At 35.7% G+C, this 18,846-nt stretch overlaps 1 protein-coding gene across 2 annotated transcripts; it reads left to right on the top strand.

Moving 5' to 3' along the window:
- Window positions 1–352: 352 nt before the first annotated feature.
- On the top strand, window positions 353–15,741 carry LOC144438473 (uncharacterized). Of its 2 annotated transcripts, none has more exons than XM_078127506.1 (6): window positions 353–618; window positions 5,269–5,366; window positions 6,920–7,474; window positions 10,234–10,311; window positions 10,824–11,033; window positions 13,488–15,741. In XM_078127506.1, the coding sequence occupies exons 1-6, from the start codon at window positions 566–568 to the stop codon at window positions 13,718–13,720; spliced, it is 1,227 nt and encodes a 408-aa protein (XP_077983632.1). In that variant the 5' UTR covers window positions 353–565; the 3' UTR covers window positions 13,721–15,741. The 2 variants fall into 2 exon arrangements, with proteins under 2 accessions (XP_077983632.1, XP_077983631.1); XM_078127505.1 differs by having other exon boundaries at window positions 6,917–7,474.
- The last annotated feature ends 3,105 nt before the right edge of the window (window positions 15,742–18,846 follow it).

Here is an 18,846-nt window from a genome sequence, read left to right as displayed (position 1 = left end):
CAAGTTAATTTAGGTAGATATGATCACTCTCAAAACTAATTTGGGCGAGAAATGTACCCCAAGGTCATCTCCTACATACGTTTCTATAATCACATCTGATTGGCTATATCGAATGAGCTTCGTCGGCAGTAGTGATGCAATAAATATACGTGCAAGATATGTATATTATGTTGTTTCGTTATTCAAGTATCTTTGAGTGATTAAACTAAAGGGAATGACCCGGACATTACGAGAAAGTGCTTGATTGAGATATTTCTGCAGAACAAAATTACCCATCACTAGAAATCAGCCAATGAGAAGAGGGTTAACATACATCTTTTGGTTTAGCATAAAAGTGACGTCAGACTGTACATATTCAAACCACTTGTTCAGTTGCATATCTTAGCTGAGGGAGCACACTGCTTGATAAAAGACTGCTTGTCAACACTTTTATGCACTCCAGTTGGCCCGTTTTCAGCTCGATATTGCCTCGTTTGAAATTGCCCAACCCAAGTCAGCTATCGTCTGTCAATCATCTGTCCATCCTTCCGGCCTAATAACATAAATATAGTGAGGGCAGGCAACCATGTCTACAGATACATTTCAAGGGATGGAGAACATGGAGAAACCACCAACCAGGTGAGTGTTCATTATTAGTCAACTTTCAGTTTGAGATTCAAGTTCTGTATGAAGTCTAATCAACATAACAATACTAGATATACGCAAGGGAATATAGCTTTGGTGTATATTGTACACCGTACCAAATTATTGAGGTGGAATCATGAACTTATAAATGATGTCACCTGCAACTTGCATGTCATAACCGACGACTTATGGAAACTGGTTGTTTGCTTCAAAGTCAACACTGACCTACTCCTCTCTTGCCCAGCAACAACTTCAAGGCAGTGTAGGCAAATTTCCATTCTTTGCTTGTAAGCATTATCATGCCTTTATGATTCTTAAATTTATAACTACTTTCGAGTATAATATCGTGACATTTTTTTCTGTGTATATCACTGAAGAATCATTAATGACAGACCGTTACTGAAAGCTTCGTATTTGCTCGTTTATTACAATGTTTAAATGAAGAACCACAACTAGAGTAAAACAGCTACTATACAGATATTTAACAGTTTTAATCAACCCATGGAATTTAAGAACAATGCAAGCAACTTAGAGGACAGTTATTTTTGATGAACCATAAACAATGGTCAATGGATGAACATAGTTCATTAAAGTTTGAAAGGAAATACTATTGTTTGCAAAACCGTTAGTATTGACTAAAAAGATGTGTTGTAATAATCATGAGCCCAGACATGGTAGTGAGATCTACCATTACAACAAGGCAACTGAAGATTTTTACATGGCACCTGGGGTAATAGTTTACAAGGTCATGTAAGGTGTGGCCAAAGTGTTTAGTATAATAGACATGCACTACTGGAAATCACGATAATCTGGTAACAAGGTGCAAGAGTAAAGTGGCCCAAATTTCCTGAGCCACTGTTAGTGTTAGACCCAAGCCAGAGTTGGAAATGACTGTTGCACTTCCCCAGTGGTGTATGTGTAAAAAGGCAGCCTGCTATTGAAAGTAAAAATGGCTTCCTCACTTTCACCAATTAGATCAGACTATAGTAATTCTTGTGCTTATGTAGTTTATATTCCCATTCTGTGGAAGGAAGTAATTCAAAAGGAGATAAACACCATTTAGCCATTGACAAACCTTGCTTGGGGTTATATTAAATCACACAGAAGATAGTCCAAGACAAGCCCCCTCAACTCAAGGACTTATTTCCTGAAGTCTCAGCTATTTTTCATGACCATTTTAGATGTGAACTATCATGCATATCACTGTCAGACTAAAAGTTAGGCAGAACAATGGGTTGATAATGTTATCAAAGCAATACTGAGTTGGAAATGTGAACATTGCCATCGTTATCAACAGTTGAGAAAGATAATCTGCACTATGTGTAAATGTAAGTAGAGCATACAAGGATTCTTAACATGCTACAACACATAACCAGTGTTTGCATGGATTAGTCACTCATTTCAGAAATTACTAACAATTAGTAACATAATAAACCGGTGAAAAAAAGCAAATTTTGGCTTGAAACAAAAATTACTAGGCCTGGGATATACATGTTAATAGTCTAACATTGTTACAGAAAATAGAGGGAAAAAAGCACAAGAATCAAATTTCATATGTGAAGGTGCTACAGACATATTACTACTAATTGCCAATGTTTCAAATTTCATATCTTTTTATTGTCAGAGCTGTAACATTATTAGGTGTACTAGTGTATTTATAAATAGATATTATAATGCAACCTCTAACTTTTCCTGGGCTGTTGTCAACACATACAGGATATGTAAAGTACAAACCTTGCACAGTGAAATGTAGCCATGCCTTTTATAGTTACTATTCCGTTTCAGTTAGAAATTTTTGATAAAATTTTTAATGTTTGTACTTGTAAATCAAACATTTGCAGAGTGATAGTCAACAATTATAACAGATGATGTGACAAGATGCTGTACAAAGTTGATCTAGTAAAATATAAATTTGAAAATTTGTGATACAAATAGTACTTGGCTACCATGTACATGCATGTACACGTAGACTTAACTATGCCCTCTGTCTTTGTTTGTAAACTGAAGTGCATGTAATATTAATGGTATGTAGGCTGCAAATTAGTGTTATTTTTATCATAAGAATTGCTGTTAATATGCTAGACAGTATTTTGAACTATGGTTATGATTTCTCAATTTTTAGAATGACAGAATTCCACATTCAAATTCAAAAATTGAAATTATCGGTCTTCCAGTGTATATATGCAGGCACTCTGTCAGAAGGTCACTTGGTGTCATTGACTGGAAATTAGACAATACTTACTACCTACTATTGAATGGTAACTCAAACAACCAACTCAGCAACTAAAGGTTTTCAGTGTCAAGAGGGCTGTAAAGAATCTAATTGTAGTATATATGTTTGTCTTTTGAACATGTGGTTTTAATAGTGCCCTTGTATAAATTTGTTTTCCATACCCTACAGAATCAATTCAATCATGTTACTGGTAGTTTTGTGGAACTGTGTTGAAGAATGTTTAGTCCAATCATTATTATATTCTGTCTCAGTAAACATATAGTATTAGTACTTGTACATATGATTCCATAAGAGGACATGTATTGTTTCATTCCTATTAAAATATTATAAAATTTAGACACTTCACCTTAGTAATGAGATGTATACAAATCTGAAGTGACTCATCCTTTTGTACTTGCATTTTAGCCCAAAAAAGGCCCCAAGATAGGTCCTCAATAGCCCTATTGCAAAGCAGTCACCAGCCTTTGTCCAGACAAAATAATATGAGGCTGCTGGCAAGGAGCCCATTCACCTAGCGTTGTGACTGTCTTGCATTTAGAATTGCATCCCGATTGTCTTGTGTGTCCTTAAAGTTGAAATGAAAGAAGAGGACTGACCCGCCTTTTACCTGTACAGGTCAGAATTGCATGAATTGTACTGCTGAGTAATTGTGATAAACCAAGCCGTGTGTAGGGTCATGAAAGACGCACAATATGTCTCGGCATAGCCATCACGATCTGAATGTTAAACACCTTTTGCTTACTGAACTGTTGCTAATTTATACATTAAGCTAGATTGTAGGCTTTGGCCAAATTAACTAAAGGTAACCACGAAGAGATGCAATTTGAAATTGAAAAGGGTAGAGTCATTTTCTTATGAAAACTGCGATACATTCACCGTGAGATATATTTAATGTGTATGGTAGAGGGGTTGAAAAGGTCAGACTTTGTTTAAAAGTGGAGGGTGTGGCGCGCGGCAGTGTTTGCTGTCAGTAATTGAACTGTGGTTTGAGCAATATATTTGAGATTTCTGATAAAGATTGTCTTATTCAAAATTATAATATCCTTTGGGAATTCCAGCTGCCATCACGTCACCAATCATTATCACAGTGAATAGTAGCTACTGTTATACATTCCATTTAGAAAACAGACATGTACTGTATGCAATAGTCTCATAGGTATTTACAAGTACATGTAATCATAAATGGGTAAGAGGAATTATGTCATCATAATGACAGATATAATCCACATAAGAACATGCCACCCTCAAAACCAAGAGAGTACCTGACAGGGTTTGCATGGTGTATTGTTTGAGGGGGGTTGTATGGTTGTGTACTGTTTGAGGGGGTTTGCATGGCTGTGTATTGTTTCAGGGGTTTCAATGGTTGTGTATTGTTTCAGGGGTTTGCATGGTTGTGTATTGTTTCAGGGGTTTACATGGTTGTGTATTGTTTCATTGGTTTGCATGGTTGTGTATTGTTCTATGGGTTTACATGGTTGTGTATTGTTCTACGGGTTTACACGGTTGTGTATTGAACAAGTCAACATAGAAAGATATGTTTCTTAGAAAGTTTTAACCCATAAAATAGAATTTTAGGCAAACATTTCTGACATTTTTATGAATTGTTTGTAATCCTCTTTTAGACAGACAGACAGACAGACAGACAGACAGACAGACAGACAGACAGACACATATACACTGATAAACTCACAGACAAACCCAATGCATGTTCACACACTTGCAGACTAGGGATATGTAGAATCCCAGTGGGCTGAGACGGAATATCTCAGATGAATTGGGAAAGTTTGTTTGATACAAGCCACTGGCAAGTACAAGTCCCAAATTCTCCAACAAGTGTTAGGTGTTCCATCTCAGACCATGATCCCATGCTTGTTGTCCATACTCTCAGACTGCCAGGATGTGATTGACACTATTTTGTTTTAAACTAGTGTACAAAGAAAATAAATGTACCTTCTTCATTATGGTTTCCTTTCAGTCCATAACTCGCTCACCAGTGTTGATGATTTTAATTTCTTTGGAAATGATCACTCTTTCTTGATTTGTAAAGTTCACAACAGAGGGCTCCAGAGGGCAGTACTTTCACTACAGTGTAAATGTTTACTTCAACACAGGATACATTTACTCCATAACATAGGTTGCAACCTGCATAAAGTTAGTTTTTTGTTAAGGCTTTAGAAACCCATTATTACAGAGGAAGGGAATGTAGTAAAATTTACATCATCCCATGAAATTAAGTGAAATCACAGTGCTGTGTATTGTAATGGGGGATGTGAGTAAATTGTTGAAATTACACATACTTTAAGCCCTCAGTAAGTACTTTGATTAAAACCTCTGGTGTTTTAGCTTTTCTGTTTATATCATACAATGTAAAGAACATCTTATCACCATTATATTGTTTTTGTCCTTTCCAGGGTTCTTGCCCCACCAGGTGGTGCATCCAGCTTTCAGCTTGGAGATTATGGTGGTGATGATGGTGGCCAACCAAATTCCACTCCAGCAATGACACAAGGTAAGACATGTGTACATGCTGTGGTAGGTCATTGTATATAATTCTAATTGTCTTTCACTGAACTTGTTATATAGTTACATAGTTACAAGTTGAGTATATGTATATACCAATATCTAGTATTATGTATGTATGTATGTATATATTTATGTATGTATGTATGTATGTATGTATGTGTGTATGTATGTATGTATGTATGTATGTATGTATGTATGTATGTATGTATGTATGTATGTATGTATGTATGTATGTATGTATGTATGTATGTATGTATGTATGAATACTTGAACCATCTTTTTTCTTTTCACAAACAAACAACTTTTTCAACACACCCAGTAACAGTCATGTAAATGTAACATGATAGCAGTTTATCAATTAGTCCTCTGTTGTTAAAAAACAATGAATAGACAGAAATACAGGGCTTTGAATCAAGCCTAAAAATTAAATGTAATATATATATATTGAAACTAATGAAAGCTTCCTTTGAAGTATGAAACAAGACTTGAATTTATTTGGAGTGCAGAATTTATTCTCTGTATGTCTGGCATTTCTCTGTTAACCTTTTAATTTTTGACAGGATTTGAATAATGTGAAGTAAGGCAATGATCCGATAATTGTATGATGTATGTACGGTACATATTTATTCCAAGTTCTGACTGGAAAACGGTGTTTTTACAATTATATGTACATGTATGTACATATAAGTTCCAACTGGAAAACGGTGTTTTTACAATTGTATGTACATGTATGTACATATAAGTAGAAAAGAGTAATTTTACAATTGTATGTATAATTACCTATTTATTCTAAGTTTTGACCAGAAAGCAGTGATTTAATAATTGTATGTATACTATATACATATTATTCTAAATCTTACTACTAGTACTATACTAATGTTGATGCCAGTCACAGCATCTTGAGCAAAAATTCAGCTGCCACTAGAAGAGATAAAGAGCTGCATATAGTGTGTCTGAAGACTGTACTGAACCACTTCTTGCCTCTGAGCCTGCATCACACAACAGCTGTACTAACATCTGAGGCTTTGCTTTCATATATCAGATCACAGGTGGTGGTCCATTCCATATGATACACACACAATAAAACAAATGAAACAGACATATAGGTACAGCTGACGTCTTCATATATCTACATACATCTACTAACAAAGCTTTCCACTATAAACATACAGGTACACCTGGCTTTCAGTTAGCGTCTACATACTGGATGCATGCTGCAACAACTGGATCATATTGTAAAGTTTGTTTGTATAATGCCACACATCTTATTGTATCATCTACACAAGCAAAAACACAATACATAATTCTGACATAGAATACAAGTTTACATGACATACACCACAGGATGTGTTCCATTACATTTATAAGCATGGGTGATCTTGTACATTCTTTCATGCTCTGTAGTGTATTGTTAGATCAACATAAACTAGTGTGTGCTGTTCAGTAATGAAAATAGTTTTTCATGGCATGGTTTGTTTCAGTATGAATTTATACTTCTTTTTTTTTCAATGTTTTCGATGGCTAAATTCTTTGCAGCAGATGAGGCAGCTCCTGAGAGTGTGGATCCTGCAAATGCCCCATCAGAAACCCCCAATACAGAAAATGCAGATTCATCAAATCCAGCTCCCGAGAGTGAGGAGCCTTCAAATGCCCAATCAGAAACCCCAAATACAGAAAATGCTGAACCGTCAGATCCAGCACCTGCTGATGATCCAGCAAATGCCCAATCAGAAACCACCAAAACAGAAAATCCAGAACCATCAAATCCAGCTCCGGCTGAAAATAATGTCCCTGCAGTAAATGGGACAGCCGATGAGAGCCCTAAAGAAAGTCCAGCTAAGACACCACCTAAATCACCAAAAAGTCCAAAAAGTCCAACTCAGAAAAGTCCCATAGTAAAATCTCCCACCACCAAAAGTCCACCTAAAAGTCCAAGGGGGAAAGCACCAAGTCCTAAAAAATCATCGTCAGAACCTAAATCACCACGAGAAAAGGCTTCAACTCCTAGAACTCCACGAGTCAAGGCTCCAACCCCTCGAAGTCAGACTCCACGGTCATCTACTGATACTCCGAGAAAGAATGATACAGCAAGAGGTGAAATACCTGACGTTACTATCATTCTTCTTGTTCCAATCTGTTTAAAATCATAAATGCACATGTAATTTAATAACATCACTTTAGATGAAAAAAAAGGAACATCAGTTTCAAATTCAGTGTCAATTATCATTATCAAGTTTAGACTTGTGACAGTTTGTACTTTCATATTTGTCTTTTTCCGTGTGCATGGTTGATTTGAGTATTCACAACAACTTGTCTCATATTTGCAGTGTTAATTGCTAAAAAAAAAATTACTGCACAGTAATAGCATGTAGACCCTGTAGTACACTGAATATTATTGTCCGTAATCCAAGTTTGTTAGGTGTCCATTACCGTTTGTGCTTCTCAGCTTGTATCAGCATGAAGATTTTTCCAATAATTCTACAAACTCCATGCTGTTGGCCTGTTTTCATAAAAACAACGAACAAACAAATGTTGCGACAAGGTACAGTACCTTATGGTTGAAGAATAGGCGTGTTAAAATGGCCCGTGAATACTTTCAATTTCCAAATTTTTAAAGTCCACATCGTCTAAAAAGGAATATACAACAGCTACTACCAAGTACATCCGGCCTGTTAAAATCACAAATTCAAAGTCAGAGAAATATGTGTATAGAAATAGGGGGTTTGATCCAACCTGCCATCACCAATTCAGATGCCTCTCTGTGGAAACTGTCAATTTTACATATCAAAATGAACTTGCCATTGAAATATTCTGGTGCATGTTTTGCAATTAGAAGTAGATTGCTTGGTCACATTTGAAGGTGGCAGTTTGTAATAAAGTTTTATTATGGGAGGAACATGCAGTCTTATCATAGATATTGCTAGATGCAAATGTTAAGGTGTACTTGTAATTTGATGTGTGATGAGTGACCCTTGCTTACTCTTTCTGAATTCACTTGATTATTTTTGATCCTCATACACGTTTGTTTTCTTTGTAGTTATACTGTACAGCTTTTGTCTTGAACAAATCAATTGTGGTACATCAACTGTAAATCCTTTCCTCTTTGTATTACAGTTATAAAACTATCATAATTTTACCAGTATCTCCATTTGAATGGAGGTCAAGATTAATTTTCAAATGTATTGCCATGATCCACTGAGGTGTTTCTCTTTCACTGCCATGTCCAAAACTAAGTAAGAACTAAAAATGCTGAAAAGGCATTCAGTTTTCATTCCGATGTTGTCTGTGACATTAATTTAAACAGTGTAGTCCTTTTCATCAAGTCTATGAAACTACCACACTTGAACCATGACTATCCTGGTATGAACTTACAACACTGAGTATTTCTGTTCTATATTCTCTACTGTTAATTAATGTAACTGGTGTTGACACAACAACATTGAACTCAGCTATGACTGAGTATAAACAAAAAGCCAAAAATGGCTAGATCATTATTGGCCTGTGATCTTTTCTCTGACTTCATTTGTATCCTCTTGTCCATGCTCCTGTTTCTATTGGTTGTTGTATCAGTACCAACAATACATTTTCTCCACATTACAGTCCCCGTTTTAGAAGGGCTGGACCAGTGCGCAACATGTGTTTGATCTATCCAACTTGGATGAAAACAGACCACAATACCATGCATGAAAACACCAACTTTAACACGGCTAGCTGCAATGTTTCTGTAATCCCAGTCAATAGGACATGCACAAAAAGGTTGTCTGCATGACATCAGCACCTGATTATTGACCTACATATACATATGTCATGTCTTTATGATTTTTTCTGCTAAAAACATCTTACAATTTCTATATTGAAAAAAATTAATGAGATGCTAAAAAATAGTTCCCTTCCATATTACGAAAGAAGTTGCACATGAATAGTCTGGATAAGTCATTATGGAAGGATACACCCTTATAAGTAATTGCCAAATAGAGAAAAGAGATACCAAGTAAATATCCTCTATACTTGGGCTATATTTGATAAATGTTGCTTGTAGTTACATACAATAGGAGTGAGCAGTGAATTGATTAATGAAAGGCTGTATGTTGTAGTTACCAAGGAATGAGATGGTTGATTACTTCCATGTTCTATCGTGTATTTGTGCACCATGATAAATTTACATAACATAACTACCATACATGCACAGTAGAGTCAATCATACCTCTATGTATGTAGTGATAAAATCAGAGAATCTAAAATGAACAGCTAAGGAGCATATGAAAGATTGATATACAGTTTTATGCAATTCATGTGGTATGTACATGTTTCTAGTTTGTACAGACCCACTCACTATATATGGATAATGCCTCACTTATAAAGCATTACACACAAAGGGTGTATCCTACCGTAGATAAATGCTGATACAAGGTAGAACTCTTGGTGTATTGCTGTTTTTCTTCAATCAATCAAAGCATATTGCACAGCCATTTCAGTTTTCTACATGTCAAATTTATTGCTCTTATTTTGTTTTCTGTGACAATATTTCAAAATATGAGTTTTGTTTTGTTTGCCACAGCAACACTGGTTTGCAAAGCTTTTCTTGCCCCATGATCTGTGTTCAGTGCACATGGATTTTTTGCGGTAGTTGTGGGTATAGTACTATAATTGAGTCGTGTAAGTTGCCTGTAATTCTAGCCATCTGCTTCTTCTTCTTCTTTTCTCACTTTTTCCACTCATCTTCTAACACCCAGCTCCTAAATAATGCATCAAAACACTTTGTAAAATCTATGTCTTAGTCGATTAGAATTAGAAATCTCTTTTATTTCTTAACATACATGTATCAAGATACATGTTCATTTCATAACATATAGGAGAGAAACCTGACATGGTTTTTGGACCCCTGATTGTTGAAACAAGGCCTGGCAGTGGCAAGAGACATTTCCAACAACGTATGTATGGCTCACTAACACCTCAAGTATACTATACGGTGTCTTTAAAGTTTTCATGGAGGGTGCATGAATAGTATACATTTCCTTCCAAGTTGTCACCACATCACTCGACATTCTAACCAACTTGATCATTGATTAACCAATCATTATTTGCATGTCATCTTTTGCAGTCAAGATTTGTTCTTTAAAACATCAAGTCAGATTTGGCTTTAAAAGATCAAGTCAGATTTTGTTGAAATTCAGTTCAATGAATTAACACTGTAGAGTGTAGACTGTGTAACATTAGTAGTGAACATACACCATATCTCATTAGTTTGTAGAAATGAAACATATCATGAAGCCGCCCAATGTCAATGACAAGAACTTTGTAGCAATGAAACATCATGAAGTCAAGAACTCACCAGATACTTCTGTCTGCATGACATTCAGTTGTTAATATTTAGCGAGAGAAAGTCAAAATCTTTCCTGTTTATTATTTGTGTAATATGATATTATTTGTACACATACTGTAGGCATAGTTGACACCAAGAATAACCTATTCGGGGAGACTCCGAGTACACCACAAGACGCTAAACATGGTACTAATCGACGTAATGTTTCCACTTTGTATATGGGTGGAGATGACAGTACCCCAACTCCATCTGATAGTAAACCAACCAGACGTCAGTATCATTACCATGAAAGTAACAGTTTTTCAGCTGTGTTTGGTCGACCTGGAGAAGGTGATAATAAACTCTTTACAGTTGCTCCTTGTGAACTTGGAGTTGTAGTTTTAATAACAAAACCACCCAGTTTTAGATAACCACTAGACGTTCTTGCTTCTTTCTTTTTGGGGGGTTGGTTTTGTTTTGTTCCCTTCTTTGTGTGTTTTCATGTCAAACGACATGCCATCATCAGACTTCAGTTAAAGTAATCTTCATTTACCTTCTTCCATTCCTGCTTGCTTGATGTGAATAATAATAATCATCATAGTCTAGAGTTTTTTTGTTTGATTTTAATTAGCATTGGAAAACTTTCATAATCTGTACTTCTGTTTACTGATAGAAGTTGAATCAGAACTTCATTAGCTCTACAGGTGTGTTTTGAGCTGTGTCATGTGACAAGTTGGTATGCTAATGAAGAACATACTTGCATATCTATGAGCTGATCTTAAGCTCTGCATAAAAATCATTTTGAGACATAGAATAATTGTTGCATTATACTTTATAGATAATTTCCATCTCATGCCTTTGATAAATACATTTCAGTGTTAGCTTGGAAATAAAAAGTATTGAATATTCAAATGCTCCAGTTCATGTTTTCAACAGTGTGCGTGACACAGTCATGAGCATTCTGTAAAATTTCATATCATATGCATAATTTAAATTTAGAATGAATGATGCATGTAGAGCGTGGTGTAATATTATACATTTTAAGCATTTAATTAGGTAATGTCTGAATTTGAGATATCAGCTGTTATGTTATCATTGCAAATGTCATATAGAGGTGTTCATTTCAATCAGTTTAGTTAAAATGATAGATAATATTTATTGATAGACATCTATTTACTGATTTGAAAAGTTAGATTTTGGTGTATCTTATGGCAGGCATTTTGGGATAGGTTCTCCCAAGAATATTATATTTATACCTATAAATTAAGGAAACAATATAATTTGATTTCCAATGCTATTCATCATGTAAATTGTGTGCAACTGTCGTTGAAATTTATGGCAACAACACAGGTGGATACAAAGGCAAACAGGGAGAGGGTCATCTGTTTCATATATACTGTGAGCATGTCATTTCACGCACCAGGAGTTACACAACAACAGAGTTACAGATTCTATTTTGGTCAGAGGTCATCTCACAAATCATGAAGACTGGTGCTCAGTCAGCTCAGTAACCCATGCCTAGGAAATGTCAGCGTACACAACAGTTTGTGTACGCCACAACAACAGATATGTTAATGATACACCACAGTATCCAGCCAGTGCATAGCGACAGACTTAGATTAACAGTGTTGTCAATATTGTAGAATTCAGCCTTTTCATCTGATCATAAATATCAGATAGCATTTGCTATACTTCAAACACAGTCACATACCACTGTATAACTGTTGGTACCATTGTGTGTTGGTGGATTTAACCATGGCATGTGTTTGGACTTAACATCAAAATGTTTCTTTAAAGTGTTGCTAGGATAAAGTGATGCTTAAATATATCAAATCTGAATCTAGTTATTGGTATTAACGATTTGCTAAACAAATGTTTAAACTTGCAATTTTTTCCCCCCAGCCACAAATCTTACAGCATGCAGATCTTGTATTCAACTTGTCTTTGTGTTTGTTGCTTTCTTCAACTCCAGTGTAATCTTATGTGTATGAACTGAACAGTCACATGGTGATGTGATCTCTCACCTGTTTGGTTGCACCTCTAGTGAAAAGCAGAACCTTCTGTTTCATGGTCAGATTGGTGGACAGGTGACAGCTGAATTCTAGTGTTTATTTTTAGAATGACACTTGTTAAAATTAATGTGACAACTGTTGGTTAGTGCTACAGTGCCTATACTGGAGCTGAAGAAAGAAATAACATTGAATGTGATGGCCTAGAACCTGTACTCCATTTTTAGGACATTCATGTCACTGTACCATATGTACCCCAGTAGTTGTATCATCTGGTTAGATCCAATATGCCCAAAACAGTGGCACAGTGTTATTGACAAGCAGTTTGTTTAGTTTGTGTAGATCAAGTACAAAAAACACTCTAAAAATCAGTAACTACCGACAATGTGTAGTGTAAGTTTATTTGTATGTTTGTATGCCATAAACAAATGTCATGAGCCTACTTGTCATTTGCTGACAAGTTCTTACTTTATCACCCATCGTGACAGCTACCAACACAAGTCTTCAGTGTTTTCACAGCAAGTGTTTAGATACAGTAGGTAAACTACAGTGACATGAATGTCAGAAACAGAGTATGGGTTCTAACACCTGATACTTTTCACAGTTTACAAAGTACACCAGTTATACACATACACATACCTGCATGACACCGATTTTCCCCCTTTTTACAGGTGTTTTTTGTTCCATACTAACAATTTTGATATTCAAGTGTTGCATGCATAATGTAGCAACACAGTATAAACTTCACCATTCCAAGATTTTATTCACCATTTGATAAATGTATTCTCTACTATAGATCCCAATGCTGGCCAACACGAAAGTCGTAAGAAACCAGGAAAACACGAGGACGGCATCAGTCCTATCACCGGACATGTTTCCGGTGGTCAAATTAACCAACAGACCGATACAAGATCTCGCAAACCAGATCGTATGAGACCTGAAGAGCTACCAGCAGCTGGCGTTAAGGCTTATGAAGAAGAGCCAAGAGGTCGTATTCCACCAGGTGGAAAGTCCAGTGGTATATTCTAAATATTGGCTGATTTTCCCACCAGGTGGGAAAGTCGTACTTTGGAATTCCCAACTCCAAGCTTAGCCTTGATTTAGAGACAAGTAAATAATGAATTGCAAATGGCAAGATTTTTTGCCTAATCATAAATAAATAGCACTTGATTCAGATGTTATGAAATTAATTATTCACTGCATAAAGGCATTTTGCTATGCAAGTCTTTCATGCACATGTGAATGGACATTTGCTGTTCTTGTATGTGTTAATATATTAAGCTAGAGATGTAAATATTAATTTGTAGCACGTTGCATGTATGTACTATATAGAAACCTCTTGAATACTCTGTCGTAGGTACTGCCTCGGTGATCCTTCACGCTTGTATGTACTAAAATCTACAATTTGTAACTGCCACCTGCTTTCCTTCTTAATTTTGATTTGCTTTAAATATTTTATTTTTTTTGTAAAGTTTTGCCAAAAAATTCACTGCATTGCTTCTCATCTGCATGTCTGCATGGAATATATAATTGGCCAGTACTTCTGTGTGCTTTACTGAAATACTGCTTGGGGCATGGGAAGGTGCAACTGGATATAAGGTGACATGTACCATGTGTGTGTGGGAAAGAAGCTGCTCTGTCACGAGGCGTGAAAGGAGTGGAACATAGAAACTTGCTGCTGTGGTGTAAGAAGAATGGGGAGACATCTCAGTACTAATACTAAATACTACTAATCTGTACAGTACTTACTGAGAATTCCGTATGCCATGTGATCAAATCGATCAAATTTAGAATTTATCATCTAGGCTATTTCACTCCTGACGACATCGCCATACTCACATTTTGATGTATTTCATTTATTTTACTGTCATCTGAAAAAATGAGATGTAACACATCATGTGATTGTCTGCTTTTGTATGTGTATGTGTTTCTACTACTTTGTGGTTATGGTGTGTCACCTGACTTTACAGCTGACAAGCTAAGAGGTCATAGGTCACATCTGTAGTCCTGAGTGGTAGAATGCATACACATGCAAGGCTACTTATGAGGTCTCATACGTATTTGAACTGTATGTCATCACGAAATGACTATTTTCCCACACTTTCAGGTAGTCATGTTTGATAAATACCTAAAGTGATATCAAGTTTACACTACTTCTGTTATATGTTTCCCCTTTATTGTTGTTGCTGTACTTTCTTTTGATGTTAAATCGCATAAAAGTTTGCAAAGAATGGCTATTTACAGCTGAATGAGAATGGTTGAACAGCAGTCTGCATTTACATGTCAGAAAAACTCCTAACTACGATCAAATTTTAGCAACTCTTGCACTTTTTGTACGATGACTGACTTTGTACTACAACATATATCTTAAAGATGTAATTTAGTTTTTAGTTCTAGTTTTTCAACCATATTTCATAATGTGCAGAATAACTGCAATTTATACGTAGGATTGTAGACATGTAGGTAATATTACGCCTTCTCATCCTGTGTAATCATGGCTATTGAAGATTGCAACATGATCAGAATCTTAGCTCAAGTCAAGTTTTGTTCTTTTTTGTATACTGTTAGTTAAGACAATAAGCGGGATATTTTGCGGTGGAAGCCAGCAAACACATTACTCTTAATTCATAAAGATGATTTTTCCTAGTAATCAACAACACCTCAAACCATTAGCTAAAGAGGGTTTACTCTGCAGTTTGTATGGTGCCTTATAACTTTGAGTCGTTCATCCATAATACTAAGTTGTGTATATTTTTGTTAAGAAGCTCAGTCTTTGTCAGTTTTCATAGTGTTTGATTTTGTTTTATTGTTTACAGTACTTTCTCATAGTATGAGTACATTTAGTACCACGTTTTCCAAGTTTCACAGTTTATTTTGCTTGATGAATGATGTAATTATTTGTAAAACGAAGTGCACAGTTGGCATTTGCAAGTTGTATGAAATACTCTTGAGTACAAATTTACAGTAGCTCTTAGTTCATCGCTATTTTGAAATTGTTTACAAACTGGTCAGACAGCAAGCACATAGCAAAAAGCCTAATAAATAATGAATGGCACTTCAGATGCATTTGTGTTGTCTCTTTTATTTCCTTTCCTTGTTCACAGTGTATGCAAAAAGAGTTGTCCTCGACATCAATGTGTCACAATTGAAAACTCCTTAAGGAGACAGTTGAAAATTGCATAGTACGTTATCACGTAGTACATGACATGCAAAAAAATATGCCATGCCTTTCACAGATGTCTGGATTGTTACATGGAAGTATGATGCTTGTATGTGTGAAACTTAAGAACATTAGGGTACATTGTACCATGATCACATATCCCTTGTAGCTGTATCATTAAAAATACATCAGTATATACATATTTACAAAACTGATTGAATATTCCACATTATATATCTCAATCACATAATTTATTCATAATAATGGAGGAGTTGCTGAGGAGAAAAAAAGGTCATACTTAAACATAGTGTCCACAATACTGTAGTCAATCATTATTATTTGAACAAAATGATCTATATATGGAAAATAATATTTGTGAAAAAATAAGCTAAACATAGACTCCAAAGTTCAGGTTGATATGACCTTATATTATTATATGCAAATCCCTGGACAAAATTGACATTTATCTGCAATGGGATATGCAAATATTCAAATGCATGATATGAAAATTCCATAATTATCTGATTGAACGTGAAGAACATGTGACATTTGATTTGACAACAAACCTATGACCTGTGATATCAATTTAATAAAATGAATTTTGATATGGTGATAAATATATGATCAGATCCTCACTTGTGACAATAGTCCAAATATAAAGATTAACAAGAAAATGAATAAATAAACTATATTATAGTGGTCATTTACTCTAGGACACAAGATGTCTCCAATCAGTACAGGTTATGTTCTGATACTACTTGGTCAAATACCGAATTTTCAGTTTTTTATTTTTTCACTGGTGGTTTTCTGCCAAAATAAACTTATTTCGCTGTATGACTTGATTGCAGCAGTCACATAATTATTTTCATGTTTAAACTAGTTTTCTGAGATTTGAGTGGCTAGACTTGATTATTTGATTAGTAATTATTTTCTATCCTCTCGCCCACTCTGATACAATTTTGCACAAAGTGTGTATTGTATGCATTCAGTGTTTGTTTTTCTCATGATGGGTGGATAAACATGAATCACATAACACATTATTTCAAAGATATCAATGTCACAGCCATTGCTTAAAAACTGAAATTTGTCAATCAGATGTTAAAAACTGAAATTTGTCAAGCTGATGTTAAAAACTGAAATTTGTCAGTCTATTGATGATCGTCAACCAAGACAGATCGACAGTTCAGTGTTTAAAATTTTGAACTGCTGTGTTATAACCTTTGTAAATCATTTCATCTACCAAGCTGATGTACATTTTGGTCACTTTCACTCGATTGTCGCAAATTTCTCTTTTCTCTTTCTCTTTGGTTAACTCGCTTGAAAATTATTTCAATGTATGATATGGTTGTTATATTATTATTTCAACATATCCATACAGCCATTGCCTTCATACATAGTTTCTTAAAAAATAGATACAAAATCTGAATGATACTCAGTCTAGCTATGATTAAAATCTCGCTTAAATATCCTACATTTTCTCACGTTTTATTTAAATGAATTAGTCTCAAGAGCCACACACACACTTCTCAATGTTGTAATTATAGTTTGGTGTCCATGAATCTACAACATCTGTCATAAAGGTCATGGAACGTTAGTCTAGTGACTCATATAATAATGTCAAGGTCAAATACACAGACATGTATCTCATCCTATGCAACCCTATCTATCAACCGATTTTGTTTTCGGTACCAAATTAGGGTGACCCTAAAACGAATGACAACCTGAATGACGGAAAACGAATGACAGCATTTCTAGGTGATAAACAGTGCAATGACACCCTTTTCTACATCCAGTTAGTTGAATGACACCCTCTGCACTGTAAAACCAGTGGAATGACAGCCGCCACTCTATAAAATAAGTGGAATGACAGCACTTTCAATGCTTTAGAACTGGAATGACAGCATTTCTAGGTGGTAAACAGTGGAATGACACCCTTTTCTACATTCAGTTAGTTGAATGACACCCTCTGCACTGTAGAACCACTGGAATGACAGCCGCCACTCTATAAAATAAGTGGAATGACAGCATTTTCAATGCTTTAGAACTGGAATGACAGCATTTCTAGGTGGTAAACAGTGGAATGACACCCTTTTCTACATTCAGTTAGTTGAATGACACCCTCTGCACTGTAGAACCGTGACCACTGGAATGACAGCCGCCACTCTATAAAATAAGTGGAATGACAGCATTTTCAATGCTTTAGAACTGGAATGACAGCATTTCTAGGTGGTAAACAGTGGAATGACACCCTTTTCTACGATCAGTTAGTAGAATGACACACTCTGCAGTTTAGAACCACTAGAATGACAGCCGCCACTCTATAAAATAAGTGGAATGACAGCATTTTCAATGCTTTAGAACTGGAATGACAGCATTTCTAGGTGGTAAACAGTGGAATGACACCCTTTTCTACAATCAGTTAGTTGAATGACACCCTCTGCACTGTAGAACCACTGGAATGACAGCCGCCACTCTATAAAATAAGTGGAATGACAGCATTTTCAATGCTTTAGAACTGGAATGACAGCATTTCTAGGTGGTAAACAGTGGAATGACACCCTTTTCAACATTCAGTTAGTTGAATGACACCCTCTGCACTGTAGAACCACTGGAATGACAGCCGCCACTCTATAAAATAAGTGGAATGACAGCACTTTCAATGCTTTGGAACTGGAATGACAGCATTTCTAGGTGGTAAACAGTGGAATGACACCCTTTTCTACATTCAGTTAGTTGAATGACACCCTCTGCACTGTAGAACCACTGGAATGACAGCCGCCACTCTATAAAATAAGTGGAATGACAGCACTTTCAATGCTTTAGAACTGGAATGACAGCATTTCTAGGTGGTAAACAGTGGAATGACACCCTTTTCTACATTCAGTTAGTTGAATGACACCCTTTGCACTGTAGAACCAGTGGAATGACAGCCGCCACTCTATAAAATAAGTGGAATGACAGCACTTTCAATGCTTTAGAACTGGAATGACAGCAT

The sequence above is a fragment of the Glandiceps talaboti genome, chromosome 8, assembly GCF_964340395.1.
Source record: "Glandiceps talaboti chromosome 8, keGlaTala1.1, whole genome shotgun sequence".
Taxonomy (NCBI): domain Eukaryota; kingdom Metazoa; phylum Hemichordata; class Enteropneusta; family Spengelidae; genus Glandiceps; species Glandiceps talaboti.
This window is presented reverse-complemented; position numbering and strand designations above follow the sequence as displayed.